This window comes from Schistocerca piceifrons, chromosome 7 (assembly GCF_021461385.2).
Source record: "Schistocerca piceifrons isolate TAMUIC-IGC-003096 chromosome 7, iqSchPice1.1, whole genome shotgun sequence".
Lineage (NCBI taxonomy): Eukaryota > Metazoa > Arthropoda > Insecta > Orthoptera > Acrididae > Schistocerca > Schistocerca piceifrons.
This window is the reverse complement of record NC_060144.1, coordinates 312,879,382-312,901,957: the sequence shown is the minus strand read 5'-3', so window position 1 is coordinate 312,901,957 and position 22,576 is coordinate 312,879,382. Positions and strand designations below refer to the sequence as shown.

General features: G+C 42.9%; 1 protein-coding gene across 1 annotated transcript in view; it reads left to right on the top strand.

Moving 5' to 3' along the window:
* Positions 1-22,576, top strand: part of LOC124805646 (cardioacceleratory peptide receptor-like) — a 366,009-nt gene that overhangs the window by 271,200 nt on the left and 72,233 nt on the right. Inside the window, exon 3 of the mRNA XM_047266212.1 lies at positions 13,609-13,702. Coding sequence (XP_047122168.1) covers positions 13,609-13,702 — 94 coding nt within the window. The remainder of the gene's footprint in view (positions 1-13,608; positions 13,703-22,576) is intronic.

Sequence of the window (22,576 nt, the reverse complement as noted above, 5' to 3'; positions counted from 1 at the left end):
GGTGAAACCAACATTTCGGTCATGGTTAGTCATCTTCCCTGGAGCTAATGGTATTTTGCTGTCCAGATTCACGCATATTTCCTCATGACTGCTTACTTAGCGTCACATTCCTTCATAATTTAAAATAAAATTAGATGTTATAGGTCTGTCACTGACTATATAATAACATATCAGGAATTCAGGAAGGCTGTGAGGGACACACTTGTATTCGGGGGACTCTTTGATGACACTGATAACTATTTAATCTGCAGTGAAATTGGTATTGTGAGGCTGAAAGAACAGGAGGTCAGGTCCATATGTAGGAGGATATGAGTGGAGAAACTTCAGGATAAGGAAATCAGGCACAAGTACATAACAGTGATCTCAAAAAGGTACCAATTAGTTGAATGTCGTCAATTACAGTCATTGGAAAAGGAATGGACAAGGAACAGGGACACAGTACTAGAAGTGGCTGAAGAATGTCGTGGAACAGTAGTGTGTAAAGATAGGATGAAGCAAACAGCTTGGTGGAATGACACAGTCAAGGCAGCCTGTAAAAGGAAAAGGAAGGCGTATCAAAACTGGCTACATACTAGAACTGAGGTAGACAAAGAAAGTTACGTTGAAGAAAGAAACAAAGTCAAACAGATAATTGCAGCATCCAAGAAGAAATCTTGGGAAGACTTTGGAAACAGGTTGAAGACTTTGGGTCAAGCTGCTGGAAAACCATTCTGGAGTATAATTAGCAGTCTTCGAAACTGAGGTAAGAATGAAATGACAAGTATTTTGGACAGGTCAGGAAAACTGCTGGTGAATCCTGTTGATGCCTTGGGCAGATGGAGGGAATATTTTGAAGGGTTGATCAATGTAGGTGAAAATACGATCAGTAATGTTTCGGATTTCGATTACAATAGGATAGGAATGATGATGGAAATAGGATCATATTTGAGGAAGTGGAAAAAATGGTCAATACATTGCACTGCAATAAAGCGGCTGGGGTGGATGAAATTAAGTCGGAACTCATCAAATACAGTGGAACGTCAGGTCTTAAACGGCTACACAGGATAACTGAAATGGCGTGGGAGTCGGGACAGGTTCCATCAGACTGGACGAAAGCAGTAATCACACCAATATTTAAACATGGAAACAGAAAAGATTATAACAACTACAGAGGTATCCCTTTAATCAGCGTTGTGGGTAAAATCGTCTCAGGTATTGTTGAAAGGAAAGTGCGAGTATTACTTGAGGACAAAGTGGATGAAAATCAGTGTGGGTTTCGGCCTCTTACAGGCTGTCAGGACCAGATCATTAGATTACGGCAAATAATGCAGAAGTGTTAAGAGTGGGACGGGGAATTGTATCTATGCTTTATAGATCTAGAAAAGGCATGTGACCGGGTTCCTAGGAGGAAGTTATTGTCTGTTCTACGAGACTATGGAATAGGAGGCAAACTTTTGCAAGCAATTAAAGGTCTTTACATAGATAGTCAGACAGCAGTTCGAGTTGACGGTAAATTCAGTTCATGGTTCAGAGTAGTTTCAGGGGTAAGACAAGGCTGCAACCTGTCTCCACTGTTGTTCATATTATTTATGGATCATATGTTGAAAACAATAGACTGGCTGGGAGAGATTAAGATATGTGAACACAAAATAAGCAGTCTCGCATATGCGGATGACTTAGTTGTGATGGCAGATTCGATGGAAAGTTTGCAAAGTAATATTTCAGAGCTAGATCAGAAAAGTAAGGACTATGGTATGAAGATTAGCATGTCCAAAACGAAAGTAATGTCAGTGGGAAAGAGATATAAACGGATTGGGTGCCAAATAGGAGGAAAAAAGTTAGAACGGGTGGACGGTTTCAAGTACTTAGGATGCAGGTTCTCACATGATGGCAACATAGTGAAAGAACTGGAAGCGAGGTGTAGCAAAGCTAATGCAGTGAGCGCTCAGCTACGATCTAATCTCTTCTGCAAGAAGGAAGTCAGTAGCAAGACTAAGTTATATGTGCACCGTTCAATCTTTCGACCAACTTTGTTGTATGGGAGCGAAAGCTGGGTGGATTCAGATTACCTTATCAATAAGGTTGAGGTTACGGATATGAAAGTAGCTAAGATGATTTCAGGTACTAGTAGATGGGAACAATGGCAGGAGGGTGTCCACAATGAGGAAATGAAAGAAAAACTGGGAATGAACTCTATAGATGTAGCAATCAGGGCGAACAGGCTTAGACGGTGGAGTCATGTTACATGCATGGGAGAAGCAAGGTTACCCAAGAAACTCATGGGTTCAGCAGTAGAGGGTAGGAGGAGTCGGGGTAGACCAAGGAGAAGGTACCTGGATACGGTTAAGAATGATTGTGAAGTAAGAGACTTAACATCAGAAGAGGCACCAATGTTGGCACTGAATAAGGGATCATGGAGTAATTTTATAAGGGGGCTATGCTCCAGACTGAACACTGAAAGGCATAATCAGTCTTAAATGATGATGATGATGATAATGAATGCGCGGTGTAACCGTTGCTCGGTGGGAGTATGGGTCGGCCGTGAGGTAGTGGTTAACGCACCTACGTAGTAAGCAGGAGGTCCCAATTGAGAAACCCGGTCCAGTAGACGTTTTCACTCATCGCCACAGATTCCACCTAATTTCTCGATGCACATGACTCAGTAATCCCTGCCCTTTTATTTGCTTTCTCGGCCCTCCACCTTCACTTTACATATAAAATTTGATTTTATTTGTCCCCTGACGCGGAAGGAGTTGGAATTTGACAGTGGATAGGTTACTGCGGTAGAGGGTGGGGAATTGCTGTTTTCTATCGCTTCTTAGAGCGTGTGCCATGGTTGTAGTCAGGGGCGGATAAGGTGTAGACCGCTGTTTACCTCCTGCAGGACGCAGGTCACAATGTGTCAGTTACTCGCCGGTAGCGCTCGCGTATCGTGTTGTTAGCACTATCTGCTGTGCTGTGATGCTTGGCAGCCAAGATGGAGCAAGCCCGAGGCCATCTTCTCTGTTCGTGAGGATAGCACGTGTTGATATTTCAATGACCTTACAAATTTTGCGTTTCACCGTCCCCTTCTGCTCGATTATTATGCGGATTTGGTCATATTTTTTCTCCTTGTCGCAGTCCTTCTGGTGTTCAGCCACTGCTGCAGACTTGTTGTGCTGCCAGAGTCGAATGTAGCGCTCGTGCTCCTGCATTCACGTTGCTAATAGCCTGCTAATTTCCCTATTTACACTTCTCCGCACTCTTAATCGACCATGTATACGCCTGCAGTGTGCAGAGCCTCTATCTTGTCCTTGGTGGAGCCTATCAGACCCTGGACTTTGCGGCTGCTGCAGGACACAGGCTCGACAGCAACCTGGCAAATGTGTTTATCAATCTTGTCGCTTGGGGTAAACGCACTGCTAACTGCAGTCTGTCGATTTCCTTCCTGTCGTGCTTTCTTTTCTTCGTTTCTATGGCTGTGTGAAAGGACGAGACAGATGCTATGCACACTGCAGGCGTGTGCAAGGTGAAATGTAGATAATTCTACAGAGGCGAAACCATCAGGCGAGTAGCATCTTTCAAACAGGAACACGAGCGCCACATTCGACTTGGGCAGCACAACAAATATGCAGTGGGTGACGACCATAAACACTGGGGCAAGGAAGAAAAATTTCACGAAAAGGGCGTAACTCCCACGCAACTGGAGATGGAGAAACACAAGTGAAGAGAGACCACAGGAACGTTAACACACATTAATGATATGAACACGCGGGATGGATATAGGTTTATCCAACCCTGGCTGCCACCCATCAGAGTCCAACATGCCGCGCCAGCATCACGAGACGCTACCGGATAGCAACCGCCGCCGAGCAGGAAAACTGCAGCCCACACCTCATCCGCGGAACACTACCAACGATGGCACATGCTGTAAGAGGCAGCAAAAAATAACGGATCCCCACTCCATCCACCGCTGTCACCTAACACAAAAAATTTTCTCATTCTTTCGCTTCAAGAGACAAATTACATCGAAATGTGTTTTAATTGTGAGCAGTCACGAGGAAATACAGGTGACTCTGGACAGCAAAATATGCCAGTAGTCACAAAAGGAGACCACTGTAACCATGGCCAAAACACCGGTTTCACCAGTAATAACTTTTTTTACAATATGATGCCATACTATACTCAGAAATCCAGTATGTCAACTGACTCTGGCCGCGGAAGCCTACGCAACTGTATTACCAGAAGCTATACGCCAAAATTTTTCTGATACCTCCGACAAAGGAGTACATATACCGGCTGTGTTGTTACTAAGATTGTAGGATAGTCGATTTTCAGATGTGGCGGTACAGACCAAAAAAAGAAAAAAAAATGTAGTAAATATTGACTCTAAACGCATTTCTTCAGAGCTGTAAGCATTTATTCGTCTTCATTAATGTGAAACATATGTCATCATTTGTAGTGATTAGCGCCGGCATTTGACATAGTTATTGTGCTCTGAATTGTTCTGGTTCAAAATGGTTCAAATGGCTCTGAGCACTAGGGGACTTAACTTCTAAGGTCATCAGTCCCCTAGAACATAGAACTACTTAAACCTAACTAACCTAAGGACATCACACACACCCAACCCCAGGCAGGATTCGAACCTGCGACTGTAGTGGTCGTGCGGTTCCAGACTGTAGCGCCTAGAACCGCTCGGCCACTCCGGACGGCTATATTTGTGATCAGGATAAGCACAGAATGGCATAGCTGTTCTAACAGCTAGGTCACATTCCACGTAAAGCAAAACTGCTCTTCGACTGCCGTATCAATTGTAAAAGTCAGAACAGCATCACGATCAAGTTATCTGACCTCTACAGCAGCGGAGCACCGACTGGTTGTAATAAAAAATTGGCAAAATGAATACCTGGACAATGCCGGTTTTGTCAGCTAGTATTAAATGAAACAAATAACTTCTTTCAGGTGTAACTAGATAACAGAAGCGAGGTATTCTGAGCTTCTTCTTCTACTGAAATACATCAGTTGCTCCAAAATGCTTTTCCAAAAGAAGTGTCAAAAATAACATTACTAATGTTCTCGTAGCAGGTTTTGGAAGATTAGTTGATGGTAGCCTCCTCCTCCACACACACTATACCTATGTCACGGCGAGTAAGAGGTGGTTTTGACTTCTAATAGGCCTCCATGTTAGTAAAGCTGGGGAAATTTTCTAAAATACAGACAAAATACGAAAACTTGAATTACTGAAAGGAATCAGATAAAGTGAATATAAATAACAGGATGAATATGAAAAGGCACCGTTAATTTCAAGAAATTTTGTGTAAAAGAACGAAGTCTCCTTTAGGCTACAACAGAACCAACTTTTATTACGTAGAAATTAGGTTATGACGACCAAAGCAGTTTTCATTTGAAACAATCTATTTGGAATCGAACGAATGGTCGCAATAGCTCAGTAGCGAGTTGAAGAGAATTATGTCACAACAGCCAACCCTGAATGCATACACAGTCAGTTTACACATGGAGTAGTGGTTTACGCAATGTTACTGCTGATAATGTGGCTAAATTTCTGGCGTACTGAAGTAATTTTTAACAATTGTAACTACCAAATTATTCAGATGATTTCCTTTTAAATATAACTACATAGTTTTTCTAAGACACTGGAACGAACCTTCGAAGAAGACTCCAGTGACATAAAATGTGTGCAACTTGATCAAACAGTAACAAGATCGCAACACCGGAAACCACTCTTCTGCCTCTAAGGTCCTATAAATCTCTGCTCGACTTTCACTAAATATAAAGCAACGTAATTCTGAACGATCCGTGTCTCTATACATTTATACTCTCCTATCAAGTGCTGCAAATGTGACCTGGAGCACTAGTACATTCTATAAAGCACTTTCAATTTCATTTGGCTTTAGGGCAGCACAGGTCCTTATTACGGAGCATATCACGTACTGAGTAGTCGTCGGTGCTTCTTGCAAAACTCTTGGTTTAATTCTTCTCACTAATGTAAGTCCGGAGGTGTTTGTGGAACGTATAGACTATTCTGTATTTGCCTAACAACTGAGCCATCCACTTCCTTTAGCCAGAGTGGATTTTTTACAGACTGTTAGTTGTTATTGCGAAGACTGATGTGACGAATAGTTTGTAAATGATGCTTCATCTGTAAAAAAAATAAAATAAAAATAAAAAATTGTTTGTAGAAACGCTGCATCACTTTGTTTGCAGTTTTCGGGAACGCTATTGGGAAATCCTTAATGTACCCATGTAACATGTAATGTTTTTATGACTGCGACTGTACTGTAATTTTATGAAATAATTTCTGCTCCATTTGTCACTTTTTAACTAATATTCCATTAGAACGATATATTTTGATAGCATGCTGCCGCCATCGGATAAATTTTAGTGACACGTACGCTATATTAACCTGAAGTTGGTTAGTTTCACTTGCTGTGTGCGTTAGTGAGATTGTGTGTCCAAACAGAACCATTTTTGTTGGAAATTTAGATGTGTGGCACATAGTGTGTACACAGTACAGTTGCTTACATCATTCCAAAAACTTTCGAATGTCGTAAACACCTGTACGTGAAAGCCATAAGCTGTGATGGGTCTGCTACTGAGCTCTGCGTGCCAGACAACTAATTTTTCAACAAAAATAATTCTGTTTAGACGCATAACCCCACTGGAAAACTTGCACATTCAAGCTGTCTGAGTGACACGTGGATTTACGCTTCTAAAATGTTAGCTGCACTACTATCTTTTTCTTTCTTTTTCGTTGGGTTTATTTTGTTCTTCGAATTTGCAGTTTCCTGATTTTTTAAGATTATATTTGTGATCAGGATAACTTTAAGCACAGAATGGCATAGCTGTTCTAACAGCTATGTCTCATTACATGTAAATGAAAACTTCTTTTCGACTGCCGTATCAATTGTAAAAGTCAGAACAGTATCACGATCAAGTTGTCTGACCGCTACAGCAGCGGAGCACCGACTGGTGGGTTTCAAGGGCACAAGTAAACACAACAACTATGTCTTAATTACGTACTGTCTTATATCTGGTATATAATAAGGGCAACTTTATCGGACTTGTTCTGCTGACAGTGGATCAGGGGTTTTGGGCACCGTTATCTTGTTAGTATTTGATCAAGTTCAACATGTGTATGTCGAAGTCCCCCTCGAATTTAATCAAAAATGGCTCTGAGCACTATGGGACTCAACTGCTGTGGTCATCAGTCCCCTAGAACTTAGAACTAATTAAACCTAACTAACCTAAGGACATCACACACATCAATGCCCGAGGCAGGATTCGAACCTGCGACCGTAGCAGCAGCGCGGCTCCAGACTGTAGCGCCTAGAACCGCACGACCACCGCGGCCGGTCGAATTTAATCCCTCAAAAAAAGTATGTAACTCTGTTGTAAAGAAGATAGCGCACTAATTTGGTGGCTATGAACGTTGAAAATTACTTCAGTACGTCGAAAAATTCGTCACAGTTTCCGCTATAGCTTAGCGAAAACTACATCTCGATATATTTGCTATGTCTGGATATATGTAGGGGGCCCCCTCTCTTCTGTCTTAACTTGTACATCATAATGGTCTCTACTGTAAATGCAGTACCAGTGATCGAATTTTACAGTACATATTAAACTATACTTGAGTGCTGCATTAACGTATTAAATCACAGCTATCACAACGTGTTATACTGAACTTGAGTGCAACATTCGCCTATTGAATAAGTCTGAAGCACAGTAAATTAAAATGCACTTGAGAAATGCATTTGAAAATTATATAAAACGATTGGAAACGCTAGTTGCAGAATGTAAGGGGATTAGTCACAAATGCTTATTTTTAGAAACAACAGTGTCTTTGAACCATGGTTATTGAAACACAATAACTGATTACTTTTAATCATAAGAAAGGATACAATAATTTGACCATTTTCAATTACAAGCTTTTCATTGTCGTTAACGCCGGTCGGAGTGTCCGAGCGGTTCTAGGCGCTTCAGTCTGGAACCGGTCGACCGCTACAGTCGCAGGTTCGAATCCTGCCTTGGTCATGGATGTGTGTGATGTCCTTAGGTTAGTTAGGTTTAAGTAGTTCTAAGTTTTAGGGAGCTGATGACCTCAGATGTTAAGTCCCAAAGTGCTCAGAGCCATTTGAACCTTTTGAACCATTGTGGTTACTAGTATGTCGAATCATTGTTGCTGTGAGACAAACACGAGTGGCAAGTGGACGTAGATGAGAGCTGGAGTGCATTTTTGCATTTTACTAGGCATTGATAAAGCCACTAGCGTCACAGCGGGTGACATGTTGCAGGTCGCCAGGCATCATCTCGTAGCAACATGAGGTCAGCGGGCAGGACTCGGGCTCCACAAAAAATACAGGCCCCACAACGAACTTGTGACGTCACACTAGTCGTCTTATCCGCCACACTTCGTGAACTTTTGGCTCTGTGTAGGGCGCATGGGAAATCAATATCTAATAGAAAGGGCACCGACTAAATGTTTTAACTTTGTCATGTGCTATCGAAAGCTGGTTTCTTGCATTGAAACGAGCAGTCAATAATTATTAAACTCGTCTGAAATAGTTACTCACTCCCTCTAGAGGTGGCTGTTGGCACTCATATGACCAATGTCAAGTGCTGAGACATAGTCCCTGTGGCCTGTCTTTCTCGTTGACCTCGGTGGGAGTGCTGTTGTTGGCTGACCAAATCTCCCAGAGGTGCATGTGCAGCAGGCAGTGCCGTCTCCATACGAGTCTCTTCTGTCCACTCTAGCCAACAAGCGTCCCTCCAAGTTGTCCTCCAGAGCCATGTCCTGGAACCTGACCATACACTCTATTTATTTCCTAACATCTCCGCCAGCCAAATTCCTCCATTGTTAAATGTTCTGTGTGTCCCACAACATACATGGCTGACAATCACACAGTTACTGCACTGTGGGTGGTATACCTTTATTTGACAAACACCATGTTCCCAGTTCAGAATGGACGCCCTGTATTATGTCCGTTGGTCGCCCACTTCTCTTCTGCTAAAACCTCCTTCCACTTCAGTACTATCTTACCACACTTTCCTCTCCATAAGAGCATAAAAGCATTCACAGAAAGTGTTCATTCCCTTATCAAACTAGCAAACTGCATATCGTCATTTCACATTAGGTCCTCACATTCTTCAGAAGCATCCAATTGTCAGTTCACCTGTTAACGTGTCCCTTCCACTCTTCTCAATAGCACAGAAAAAGTATTCCAGCATGTGACAGCATGGATGTCTCACTGCACTGACATTGGCCTTCCACAGTGGATGACAGTGACTTGTGACTTGGGGGAGGGGAGAGGGGGCAGGCTTCTGTCGTCAGGTCCATTACAACCCTAAACGTGTCGAATACTAGTGTGAGTTCGACATACCCAATACCGCCTAAGTCTCTTAGTCAGACATGAAATTTGTGGACATTTGTTTAACCAGTACACCTCAAACAGAGTTTTGACGAGAAGAATACAATTATTTACAACAGCGACGATTCAGCAAAGACTGCACAGCTGCCGTATGTGAAGCGAGGTGGAATGGTCTTTAATGCTTTGATACCGTTCTAGAGATCTACCCAGTTAGAACTGCGATCTGCTTTCCCGCGCTAGGTTAACATCATTGTCGACCTGTCTCTTTAGCCAAATAATAGGTCTGTAACAGTGTAGGCATCACCTCACGCACTTACTTCTCCATACTGAATCAGTACCCCGTTTATAACGTCTTCACTGCAGATTAGCAACAATGCTTGAGAGCAGTATCCTTCAGTAAATTTTTATTTAATCTACAAGACAGGTTTCACTATTTAAGAAACTCATCTTCAAGTGATAGAAACACTCGTCATGTATATTCACCCATACCCCATAACTGCGATTCAGCATATGTATTTAACTCTCATGTCAACAAGACTACTTATATCACGCTCACAAAGAACCGTCTACTTTCAGGTCCTCCATAACGTTGCAGACATTTTCCAAAATTCGAACCAAACCGTTACCTAATAGGCATATTTATTCTGTATCCGCAGTGTCCTCGGCATCTGTCATCCAGCCGAGCACCTGGCTTACGACAGACAAATCAGTGATAAAATATTGTTCGTAAGGGAGAGGTGTGAAATACGGACCGATTATGATTAAAGCTCCAGTTTCAATACACCGTAAAGGCTAAACAGTGCTCAGAATGTCATCAAATTTGAACGAAATATCATCGAAGAATGGAGAAACAGTATAGAGGAAAAAAGTAAAGAAAAAAAATTTAACGGTAGATGCCACAGTAAGCGGCAAAAAACACAAAATACAAGGTGTTCCTTCCCGTAGTTTGCGCGTAAGACGCTCGGTGTGACTGTCTCAACGCACGACGTCGCGCTGGTGGGTGTGTCTCTCTTGCAAGAACGATGACCACGCCAGTAGTTCTGAATAAGTTCCGGACACACAAGGGTACGAAGAAAAGCGTTAGCCCGATCGTTGTCAAGGATGTGGTGGAAATAATGATATTCGAAACGGCATGTTTTTTGGAAGTACAGTGTGGCAGATGAAGGAAAACAATTGATCCGACGTCAGTAGAAAACGTGGTCAAAGCAATGCTGCAGGGGTCTAGCGGTGGTGTGCAAACATACATCCACGGGGAACTGCCCGAACTTTGGACATGCCTGCGAGCACGATTCTTCGAAACATCCTGCGCTGCTATACATCCAGAACAACTCATGTTCAGGAGTTGCTTCCGGCTGACCTTCCTGCAAGACAAATGTCTGCACTAGAATTTTTTGCTCGCATGCAAGTGGACAATGAATGTTAGTGGAACATTCTGTGGACCGACGAACCGCTTTCCATGTACAAAGACATGGCAGTACACAGCATTTCAATACATGGGCAACGGAAAATCTGCTCGCACATCAACTCGTACAGCTTCATACTACGAAGATAACTGTCGGGTGCGACTTTATCGTAGGGCCATATTTTTTCCAGCAGATGAGTCCTGCGATTCCTATTGTCTGTACCGTCACTGGTAAACTTTATGAGAGTCTGTTGCGCACTAATGTCATTCGAACAGCTTGGGTGTGATTGAACAGCCAGTGCAGCGGCTGCTCCAGAGACAGTTTTCCCTACAGCTTGGCCGCAGAGATGACCTGATCTTAACCCGTGTTTGTTCTGGCTGTGCGGTTATCTGAAAGACGTTGTGTTTAGTGCTCCGATTACAAACGTGGTTGAATTGAAGGCACGAATTTCGAAATGCATTCTGATCGTGAAGCCTGAGACACTCCGCTCTGTTGTGCAATATGTTGTTTCTCGATTTCAATTTGAAGCAAAAAACGGTGGATAGCACATTGAGCATGTGTTGCGCCAGTCCCATACCAGTTAAAAACCGACTTCAGTGTTGTTTTTCTGCTGTTTTTGGGGGCAGAACAAAAAAAAAAAAGAAACCGCGTTTTCCCATCCGATATGGTGCCTTAGCATTGTGGATGGACTTACCTAACTAACAGTGCTACGACTATAGACCGTCGAACTTGTACAGCTCAACACATTGAACAGTACGGTTGGTTTGTAGTGCAACACACACCATAACCAACACACACACCCTTCACGTTGTCACACTTACTGTGGTGTCACCGCCAGACACCACACTTGCTAGGTGGTAGCCTTTAAATCGGCCGCGGTCCGTTAGTATACGTCGGACCCGCGTGTCGCCACTGTCAGTGATTGCAGACCGAGCGCCGCCACACGGCAGGTCTAGAGAGACGTCCTAGCACTCGCCCCAGTTGTACAGCCGACTTTGCTAGCGATGTTACACTGACAAATACGCTCTCATTTGCCGAGACGATAGTTAGCATAGCCTTCAGCTACGTCATTTGCTACGACCTAGCAAGGCGCCATTATCAGTAGATATTTAAGTTGTGATGCCTGTACCGTCAGACCGATGTACACCAGTTATGGATTAAAGTTAAGTATTACATCAACTACGTACTTTATTTGCTACTATTAATTCCCTTAACTGTTCCAGACCTCGCGCCAGCCTGCGTGAGCTTAAGCGCGTGCCTTTCGGCTTCCTCTCATAGTGACTTGGCTGTCTTGCCAAGCCGCAACACTTACAGCGTCATCTAGTGGGAAAAGTTTCGTTAATTTTTTGAGTTCCGTAACGTTTCCCCATTTTTCATTATTTTTCCGTTCAAACGGGAACTTTAATTATAATCACCCTGCACATAGGAGAAGGAAAGGGCTTATTATAAATTATCATTCACCCCTTATTTCGTTGCTAACATTCGGATGTTATCGCAGTAAGAAACCTAATGCCGGTGAATATAAGAGTTTTCTTACCAGTTGAATTTTCCTTCAGATCTTTTTCGCGACTTTGAACTCTTGTACCGTTGAAGTTCTATGGAAGCGTTAACTGAAAAACCCATTTTGCAAATAATGGGCTGTCTGTCAGTTGATAGTAAGTGCGGAAAGACAAAAGCTTTTCCTTATTCCATGGCATTACGACATATTAAAAACAGAAAATGAATAATTAACAATCTGATATGCACAAGTTCACCGACAGCGTTTTATTTTAATTCGTGGATCTCTATGTTCTGTATGAGAATATGGTGCCTGTATCACATTGGGTTTCCAGTAACTAGTACAAGAAAAATTATTTTTTAGGAAGCTATTTGACTAAGCCATACTTTCAAACTAAATCTGGACGTGTGTAAGTGAAGATGATAGTGAAGCTAGTATAAAAAATGAAATTATTACATCTAGAGTGATTGTACTTTTCATAGATCATTTATGGTAAATCGAACTTGATGTTGGAAACGCGATTCGAATCTGGACACATGCTTTCGCGTGTGTTGGATCTCCGGTTGAGTGACGGAAGCACAGTTATCAGATCCAATGAAAGCCTTCATCGCTTGTTCCTCTCCATTATTTCAAAAAACTTTAGGGAGTCTCCCATGACGCGATGGATTTAACTACTCAGGAAATTGGTAGAGGGGAGAGAGTGCTTTCATCATATACTGAGAGGTGTAACTGAGACTGAATTAGTGGAGAAATATTCTCATAACAGATGAAAAAGAATGGCAAGAAATCGATGACGTTTGGGTTCGTATCCCGGCCTAGCCTAGATACGAATATTAGGCTAACATGACACGCAACAGACTCGGAAGATTAATCAATGTCTGCCGTAAGGCTGTTAAATTTTGCAGTCCCACAATGGTGTAAATCCCTGTGCAGTACAATCTGATAACGTATCTCGTTCCCACTGAGAGTGGAATAATAGTACTTGCAATGCGAGCTCACAATCAGTAGCATTTCGAGAACTGAAGCACAGCTTTCTCTGGCTTTTCATGAAAAATCATGGCCTTCACGAAATAATTGCATTACCGCAACCTCTTTCAAAAGAATCTCTAAATTTCAACAACCCAGCTCAAAAATAATTTTAAAAAAATGCAGTAACAACATCCTCTCTGTCTTCCTGGAAGCGTATATACGGCCGTAATTGCATTTGGAGATTGCTTCGACACAGCCACTGATGCAAGATAAAAATTAGATTTCATATGAAACGCCCCCTTTTTCCTTTTTCCCCCGTAAGTAGATGTACGGTTCAGAGAATTGGACTGGCGTGATGCACTCTAGCTGCTGTGCTCTTGTTTTCATGTTTCAGGCAGTCGTTACGTACTCGTCGACTTACATGCTGGTGGCACTGAGCATTGACCGCTACGACGCAATCACGCACCCCATGAACTTCTCAGGAAGCTGTGAGTAACAACATGTTTAATTTCATATAGTACATTAGTACGTAGCTACTTTCCGGTAATATTTGTTCCATGGGAAAACCGTAAATTATTACTATGCCAGGATGTGCAGAAAGACCATTGAAATTTTTAAAAGAATTAACCGCCGCAATACCAAGGTGAAGGAGTGCGGGAATATTTGTGTCCATGTTTTGTACACATTGTAATCTAGTCAGTTACTCGATATTTTAAAATCTCGAAAAAACTATATTTATTATTTGTAATGAAATATTCTATCTGATTCCATAAATGTTTCAAATTTTTCAGGTGTACATAACCCAAAACTCAAGTCGCTATTACTTTCCTCAATGTAAGCCGTATCAATATTTTGTGGTTCAGGACCATACTTACACATTAGTATCTCTTTAAAAAGTATGTTATGAGTAAAACTCAACAACAGTTAACAATTTTTTTTTTAATGTGCGTAAGTACCCTAATACTCCGCCTCCCTGCCCCCAGGAAGTACACGTTACTGAAACTGTGTTGCTGTCGCTAAGAGTGTGCTTAAAGATATTCCCGTGTCCTGGACCATACTAACACATCAATATCGCTTTTAAAAGTATATTGTTAAATAACGCAACAACAATTAACTAATTTTGAATTTTGTTTTTTAAACATTCTTAGTGTTGGCATAAGGTACTTACCCCCATTGGTTATATGCGTTATGAAGAATGCGTTCTATTGACAGGTTCAACAGAAAAGAAGATATAGTGAAATGAGACAAGTTGTGAGCCTCAGTGCTAAACACATAACACACGTCGGCTCTACCCCGCAATCTTGGGCTGTGGTCTGATGACATCACAAATCGACCGTAACCTGGATGCGTATAAACACTTCGGCTTGCTGTAGTTTTTTGAGACTGTAAATGCTTTCTCAGTTCTTATAACCTCTCAAGATGTCCTCAGTAGTAGATAACGAAATGTTAGAGAGAGAAGTGTGCGTTGGAAATTTGTGGGAAGTTGTTATGCAACCAAACTACTGAGGTCATCCGTCCCTAGACTTACACACTACTTAATCTAACTTAAACTAACTTACGCTAAGGACAACACACACCCACCCGTGCCCGAGGAAGGACTTGAACCTCCGACCGGGCGAGCCGCGAGAACCTTGGAAAGGCCCCCCTAGTCCGCGCGGCTACCTCGCACGGTGAAGTGTGCTTTCCTCAACACCCTAACAACCATGAAACAAATTTCACCGGTAATGCAAACATCGCCCGTAAAACCCTCTTGCGTTGTATGAGCTACGCTGATCATCCATCCTGGTTTTTTTTTTATCCGAGAGGTCACGAGTTTTGTAGCAGCTTTTTATCCTGGATGTAATAATAAACTATTTACACCGAATTAGATATTTCTTTCGGCTTTATCGGTGTGTTTTATTATTAGTTGCAGTGAAGTTGGCGAAACCGTTTGACAAAGATACTCTATTGTTATCAGAGTGCACCCACTGACATTATTGTGCACAAGGCATCGAGCTGGTTTCCACCATCACACACCGATGAGCCAAAACATTATGACCACCTGCTTAACAGCTTGCTTGTCCGTCTTTTGAACGAAGTAAAACAATGATTCAGCGTATTACGGATTCGACAGTTCATTGCTAGGTTTGTAGAGGTATGTGTCTACGCACAGGTCATGTACACTACTGGCCATTAAAATTGCTACACCACGAAGATGACGTGCTACACACGCAAAACTTAACCGACAGGAAGAAGATGTTGTGATATGCAAATGATTAGCTTTTCAGAGCATTCACACAAGGTTGGCGCCCGTGGCGACACCTACAACGTGCTGACATGAGGAAAGTTTCCAACCGATTTCTCATACACAAACAGCAGTTGACCGGCGTTGCCTGGTGAAACGCTATTGTGATGCCTCGTGTAAGGAGGAAAATGCGTACCATCACGTTTCCGACTTTGATAAAGGTCGGATTCTAGTCTATCGCGATTGCCGTTTATCGTATCGCGATATTGCTGCTCACGTTGGTCGAGATCCAATGACTGTTAGCAGAATATGGAATCGGTGAGTTCAGGAGGGCAATACGGACCGCCGTGCTGGATCCCAACGGCCTAGTATCACTAGCAGTAAACCACAGATAATCAAGAGTAGTGACTGGCGTATTGTGACGAGCCAGTTGCTCGGCCACCATTGACCAGACGTTTTCACTTGGTGAGAAATCTGGAGAATGTGCTGGCCAGGGCAGCAGTCGAACATTTTCTGTATCCAGAAAGGCCCGTAAAGGCCCTGCAACATGCGGTTGTGCATTATCCTGCTGAAATGTAGGGTTTCGCAGCGATCGAATGAAGGGGAGAACCACGGGTCGTAACACATCTGAAATGTAACGTCCACTGGTCAAAGTGCAGTCCGTGCGAACAAGAGGTGACCGAGACGTGTAACCAGTGGCACCCCATACCATCAAGCCGGGTGATACTCCAGTACGGCGATGACGGATACACGCTTCCAATGTGTGTTCACCACGACGTCGCCAAACGCGGATGCGACCACCATGACGCTGTAAACAGGACCTGGATTCATCGGAAAAAATTGCGTTTTGCCATTCGTGCACCCAGGTTCGTCGTTGAGTACACCATCGCAGGCGCTCCTGTCTGTGATGCAGCGTCAAGGGTAACCGCAGCCATGGTCTCCGAGCTGATAGTCCATGCTGCTGCAAACGTCGTCCAACTGTTCGTGCTAATGGTTGTTGTCTAGCAAACGTCCCCATCTGTTGACTCAGGGACCGAGACGTGGCTGCACGATCCGTTACAGCCATGGCAGAGGTGGTTGTTCTGGGTACTGATTTTTCAGGATCTATGCACCCAAATTGCGTGAAAATGTAATCACATGTCACCTCTAGTATAAAATATTTGTCCAATGAATACCCGTTTAAATGATGATTAACTGAAACCCTTAGCTGCCGACAGGTGTTGTTGATATACCTCGATGGGGACAGCTGAAAATGTGTGCCCCGACCGGGACTCGAACCCAGGATCTCCTGTTTTCATGGCAGACGCTCTGTCCGTCTGAGCCACCGAAGACACAGATGAATAACGCTTCCCGTGAGACTCACATTCCCAACTGTTCACAATTCTACATATGTAATGTACCTTGTAGACATATGTCCTCGGTGGCTCAGATGGATAGAGAGTCTGTCATGTAATCAGGAGATCCCAGGTTCGAGTCCCGGTCGGGGCACACATTTTCAGCTGTCCACATCGAGGTATATCAACAACACCTGTCGGCAGCTGAGGGTTTCAGTTAATCATCATTTATTCCAGGGAAAAGCTGCATGGTCATCAACAGTATTCTGTTCTTTCGAGAACAGTTACTGTCTTCATAGAATACCCGTTTATCATCTGCATTTCTTATTGTTGTAGCAATTTTAATGGCCAGTAGTGTAATAACGGGCCGCTGATTAGCGTACGCGGTGACGGCACCCGATAGTGATCCAGATGGGTTTCATAGGATTTATGTAAGGCGAATTTGGTCGCCGACACATCAACAAGAGTTCACTATAATGCTTCTCAAAGCACTGTAGCACGGATCCGGCTCAGAGACGCGAACAATTATCCTGCTGAAAGATGACATCACAATCGGGGAAACATCAAGCATGAAGGGATGCAGGTGTCAGCGTGTCTTCGATTACTAACACAGGTCCTATGCAAGCGCAGGAGATTGACTCCAATGGCATTATACTGCTCCCATCAGCTTGCGTCAGTGGCACGCTGCACTTTTCGAGCAGCTGTTTACCTCGATGTCCGCTTTTGCGGAGACGACCGCCGATCTAGTGTAGTAAAAATGTGATTCACATGAAGAGCCGACACGTTTCCATTGGTCGACGGTCGAATTCAGATGGTACGTTGCCCACCGCAATCGTAACTGACAATGTTATTAGGTCAACATGGAGCACGTAGGGGTCGTCTGCTGCGGGGCTCCATGTTCAACAATGTACGACGAATAGCGTCCTCCGAAACACTTGTACGTGCACCAACATTGTACTCGTTCGGCAGAGGTGCCAGAGATCAACATCTATCCTACTTTACCGAGAAAACTAGCCTCCGTATCCCACGTTCTGTGAAGAGTCGTGGATGTCCAACCGTTTAGCGCCTAGTGATAATTTCACAGTCCTACCTCTTTCCGTAGGCGCTCACGACAGCAACACGTGAACATTGACCAGCTTCGCCCTTTCCGACATACTCGTTCACAGACTCTGCGTAATAATAATCTGTCAATTGTCAGAGTCACTTATCTCAAAGGATTTCTCCATTTGCAACCGAAAGCTTCGCTATGGTGATTCCCCGTCCGTGTCTGCTCCTCCTACATACCTACTGTACAGCATCATGTGCCCAGAACAGCAACAGGCGGCATCAAATGTCGCTGTGGGTAAGGGTAGAAACGTTTTGGTTTACCGGTGTATGTTATCTGTAAACGCGGAATTATATCAAATTTTATTGAGTGGTACGTAGTGTTACGCTACATTGCGTTAGTTAAGTTTGGTTGTTTTTCTTCATCAATAACCACACTCCGGAAGGAATGAGTTCATAGATGCGCACGTGCTCCTTCACTGAACAATTGCAAAAAGCATTTCCATTCTTCAGTGACATTAGGACTTGTGATTCAAGAGGAAAAGTAAGATGCAACATGTGTGCTTCTAATTTCATATGCTGTTTAAGGTTAGTTGGTTGATTTTGGGGAGGGGACCAAACAGCGAAGTTATCAGTCCCTTAGGATTAGGGAAGGATGTGGAAGGAAGTAGGCCGTGCCCTTTCACAGGAAACATCCCGGCATTTGCCTGGAGTAATTTAGGGAAATCACAGAAAACCTGAATCAGGATGGCCGGACTCGGGTTTGAACCGTCGACCTCCGGAATGCGAGTCCAGTGTGGTAACCACTGCTCCATCTCGCTCGGTGCTCTTTAAGAGGGATACAGACTGCTGAAGAAAATTCACTGCACTCACAGGTACACTTAGTAAGTTCTCAGTGCTTTGTCGTAGTAGGAACCAGTAAAGTAAGGTAAAACCAGAAGTGATATTTTGTAGGTAATACATTCAACTAAGATCTTCTTTTAATGTTTCCCGAATTAGGGTGGAGAAAATATGGCCACTTTAAATGAAAAGATTGTTCATTTGACATCAGAGGCCTTCTCACTGTTGCTACAGTGTTCTAAGAAGGTATGGAATCCAGTATATAATATTGGACGCAAATCCTCAGTCGATTGAAAGTCAACGAAGCGAAATGTGATAACTGACCGATCATGTCTGGTGCGCGGAGAAGTGATAGCAGCGGAATGATTTCAGCATAGCTGTTTCTCCCTATTCAGAAGGAGTGTGACAGTGCTGCGGAAAGTTTATCGAATTGTCGTTTCTTCCGTAACTATAAATCGAAATGGTCGCTTTCACAGAAAATCCCATCGCCTGCAAATTCCGTGCTGTAATGCCTTCTGTACGTGGAGAGGACTTTGATTGATAGTACTGTTATACACGGTCCAGTCACTTTAACGTGACTACTGCCTATGTTCAAAGTCAACGTGTAATAACTACGCACAGATGATAGGTGCCAGCACTTGCAGTGGAAGATACACAAAGCGTGCACGGAGCAATTTGTTCAAAGTGGCATGATCATTGGCTTTTGGGACAGGGGTGCAAGTCTTTCCGGAACGGTTAAGATTTTAAACTACTCGCCTGCCGCCGTGGTTAAAGTATACTGTGCATGGCAAAAGGGTGCTATGTAAACCCGGCGCCGAGGCGACTTTGGTGGACCGTGGGCCACAGGTGTTAGAAGTGAACGAAGGCTGAGGGGATGTGTACGAGAGAATAGACGCGTAACTACTGAGCAACTGACCGTCCGGATGAACCAAGGAGCTACCAGTAGTGTCTCCTCAACGACAGTTAAGCGAACGTTGCTGTGTGTAGGCCTCCGCAGCTGATGCCCGGTTCATGTACCCATCCTGACTCCCGTTCATCAGCGACGAAGACTGGATCTGCAAGCCAGTACCACAACTGGACATTCACTGAGTGGAGACAGGTCGCCTTTTAGATAAATCAAGTTTTATGCACCATCGGGGATATGGCGGTTGGAGTCTACGGCGCGAAACGTCCGAAAGCAAAGGGTTCAGGCTGGAGGAGGGAGCGTTATGGTCTGGGAAAGTTTTCGTCCTATTTTGTAGGTGATCTTGTCATTCTGGAAGGCACAATTGAACAATACCAGCAGGCATCTCTCATTGGGTACCACATCCGCCCTACGTGCAGTTTGTTTTTCATCGGCACGATGGCATCCATTAGCAGGACGACGAAACGTGGCACACATCTCGCAGTGTATGTGCGTGTTTCGAAGAGTGCCAGGATGAGTTTACTCGCACTCCCCTGGCCAACAAAATTCCCGAATTTAAATCCAGCCGAGAACCTATGGGACCACCTCGACCGGGCTCTTCGCACCATGGATCCTCAAACGATAAAACTTGGGCAGCTGGCAACGGCATTAGTCAGCGTAGCTCCGTATTCCTTTCGGTACATTCCAGGACTCCACTGGCTCCCTTCGGTCCGCACTGCAAAACATGTTTTTTTTTCTGGCTTTTGACACGTGGTCATATTAATGTGAGCTGACAGTGTCAAATGGTGCCGTTTGCTTCATAAATGTCAGTTAAACGTCGATAATGAAGGAACGACAAATGAACTTGTTACAAAGTCTAATGACAGTATTAGAGACAATCGACAGTTCACTGTTACAGAATTAGCAGTCAGTTTCGCTTAAATATCACGGACAGTGTTTTACATACTTGTGACTGGTAAATTCCGTTAGCAAATACTATGCGCACGATGGGTCTCGAAGTATCTGATTGGAGTCCACCAAAACGAAGAGACTGAGAGCCGGATTGACGTTTCTATTACTGTACGATGCAGGACACTAACTCCTTAATTACAATGACATGGGAAAACATTAGTTGCTTATGTCAACATAACCAACCAATAGATTGAATCCACATCAGTTCTCCTTGTAAACCTTTAAAAGAGCCGCCCAACGTGTTTTGTACGAAAAGAAGAGAGAGACAGTACTCTTTGTTGATTTTGTGGAAAGGCGCACAAAATTGACTCCAAATTGTGTTGTGAAACCCTAAACAACATCAGAAGAGCTATCCAGAACGGAAGGAAACGTTCGTTCATCCTCCGTAAGCCCTGATTTGTCTTCCGATGATTTTCACCCATTTTTAAGAAGAAAAATGTCTAAGATCACAGTAGTTTGAAGACGACGACAAGTTAAACGAGAATATTGAAACATGATTTAAATCACAAGTGAGAGAATTCTATAACGACGGCACTTAAAAACTCGTTCCTTGAGATGACGAGCGCCATAATCAAGGAGGCAATGACAGAAAAATACCTGACGGTCGTGGCTTTAAGTTGTATGCAATAAAAAAATCTCTTAATAAATTGGCGTTTATTTTATAATTTAACAATCTTTACTTTCCGAAAAGCCCTCGTAGGGCCCCTGATGTTCTCATTGTATTTAAACAATATATCACACCGTATCGGCAGCTCTCTCATTATTTTCATGCTATACAATAAACTACAGGACAGTGATTAATGATAGCAAGGAAATTAACAACGACATAGACACCATTATACCTGCTCTAGTGAATATTAGCTCCCTTTATATATGAACAAAAGCACAGTAATGTTCACAAAATGCAAAAAGCTCCGATGGTATCCGATTACAAGATCATTGGAAACATTTGAAATTTGTCACATTCAATAGCTTGAATGAGTGAAACCTGCTCCCTTTTTATTTCGTGGACAATTCAAGAAATCGAAACGAGCTTTTCGGAAACTGATAGTTTGTGGACGGTCACGTTTTTAAAGAAAAACTGTCGTAATTCCAACTGCAAATGTGCGATCTTTGTAAATGCTCACTTTCTCTGCTGTAAACAATGCTAAAGGATAAGTATGTTAATTTGTGAAATTTCGCAGTAAAATTTCAGTAAAATCTCATAAATAAAATACTTCAATTATATCCGTTGTGATTATTCACGTATGTGTCTGCCTTAAAGAAGTATTTTTTTAAATGAAAAATCATACCAAAAATTTTATTAATAAAACACGTCAGTGGGTACTTAACATAGTTTACTTGCAAAATGAATGTACCTCCTTAACAAAGCTAGGCATTGTTTTACCATCGTTTACTTGCTTGGTGAGTTAACGGTACATCACTGTGAAACCTCTCAAAAATGTAAATTTGAAAGGTCCGAAATGTCTCAGTTTACGTTAGTAAGATTTGCATTAAATATAACTGCAGTAATAAACTATGACAACCACGAAAACTAATCTTTGGTACAGTACGGTATAAAATTCATTTTATTGTAGCCTTACTACAGTAAGTAAACAATGTTAAGGATGGCCCTTAACCTTTCTGCCATCACACATAAATTCACATGAACCTTGATAAGAAACTAAATATTGCTCACTTGCTAAAATAATTATTCACATTTACTTGATGAGGAACACCTTTTGAAGCGCATTTGCGGTTAGGAACATATTCTGGATCTTTATCTGGGAGGCAGTTATCGACATCATGCTTGGATTTGCACAAATCGTCCCTGAAAAGCATTTTTCTGGAACGAATACCTTACACGTTACTACTACTTGCAGCCAAGATTTTGACACCACTATTTACATGTACACGCCCTGACCAATTCCCATTACTGAGAGCCTGAAATTAGAGAGACGTGTGAAATTTCTCGGTTTACATGAAAAGTATTCGCATTGGCGAATATGAGCAATCATCAGCTGCGTAATGGAATGACAACGGATTCTAACCAAGATATCCCGCTCTTCGCAAGCGGTCGCCTTAT